At 47.3% G+C, this 1,152-nt stretch overlaps 1 protein-coding gene across 1 annotated transcript in view; it reads left to right on the top strand.

Annotated features, from left to right (window-relative positions):
• The first annotated feature begins 440 nt into the window (after positions 1–440).
• Positions 441–1,152, top strand: part of ST3GAL1 (ST3 beta-galactoside alpha-2,3-sialyltransferase 1) — a 21,248-nt gene continuing 20,536 nt past the window's right edge. The window contains exon 1 of the mRNA XM_010194102.1: positions 441–755. Within this exon, the coding sequence (XP_010192404.1) occupies positions 444–755 (312 nt within the window). The 5' untranslated portion in view covers positions 441–443. The remainder of the gene's footprint in view (positions 756–1,152) is intronic.

The raw sequence follows: 1,152 nt of genomic DNA, 5'->3' as shown, positions 1-1,152 counted from the left end.
ATGAACTAACGTCAAAGAAAAAAAAAATAGCCACCCTCTTCTGTCTACAGTTTGATTTCTTTAATTTATGGCTTGCTCTCCTGCAGAAAGCCTATATTTTAGTGTTGGTATTGCTTCCCTCTAAATCTTCTGGTACACAGAAGGACAAAGATCTGTCTTCATTGAATCCTTGATGGGAGCAGTTAGCAGCAGGTCACAAAGAGGTGGAAGAGACTTGGAAGCACTGTGAGAAGGTGAAAGGAAATACCCAACTTTGCCTTTTTTAAGCCCATTTGGAGGAAATGAAGCTTCTTCCCATTTGGATGGAAGTACTGGAGTTGGTATGTTCAGCCTAAGCTCGAGGAGGTAACTGGCAGGTGCCTGCAGCACCCTTTCCTCTTTGCCTTACGTTCGACCCTACATTGTACTTCGTCAGCAGCGACAGCAGAACCCAAGCAGGAAACATGGTCGTCGTAAGGAGGAGGAACGTGAAAGTGTTTACCTTCGCCTTTTTGCTCATCACGGTAACGTCATTTCTGCTGAACTACACCCACCAGGTGACCACAACCACCTGGGATCTGAGACATCTCATCATGCAGTTTTCAGAGCAAGTCCAGAAACTCTTCAAGTACCCCAGGAGACCGTGCAGCTGTCGCACCTGCATTTCTGAGCTGGGACATTCCCTCTGGTTCGATCAGAGGTTTAATTCAACTATGCAACCTCTCCTGACCTCACAAAATGCCTTGATCCCAGAAGACAGCTACAGGTGGTGGCTGGTAAGTGGGAGGCGTGGGTACAGCTCGGTGTTTGTGCGATGGTTGTGGTGTCAGGGTGCGAGTTATGCCGAGGAGATAGCGAGAAACAGTTCCTGCCAAAAGCATTTGCTGCCGCAGCTGATGGGGCAGGCAGAGGTGGAAGGAAGTGGGTGTTTGTGCTGCCGTTCAGCTCACCAGCACTCAGAGTGCACCTTCCCTTGCTCTGAGCTAGAAAAGTCCCTGGCAGAGTTAGGTGGTGAATCTAGAATTCGTAAATGTCAATATTGGCTTTTTCTCTCCCTTCTCTTCGAAAGGCTAGGTTTCATAAACTAGCTTGTTTTGCTTCAGATGGTGAAAAGGGTTTTTACCGTCCATTGAGATAGGAAAGAAAACTGGTTGTGAAGTGTGTAATTCTCCT

This window comes from Mesitornis unicolor, unplaced genomic scaffold, assembly GCF_000695765.1.
Source record: "Mesitornis unicolor isolate BGI_N332 unplaced genomic scaffold, ASM69576v1 scaffold27531, whole genome shotgun sequence".
Lineage (NCBI taxonomy): Eukaryota > Metazoa > Chordata > Aves > Mesitornithiformes > Mesitornithidae > Mesitornis > Mesitornis unicolor.
The sequence above is the reverse complement of the archived record's forward strand: the minus strand, read 5'-3'. Positions and strand labels throughout refer to the sequence as shown.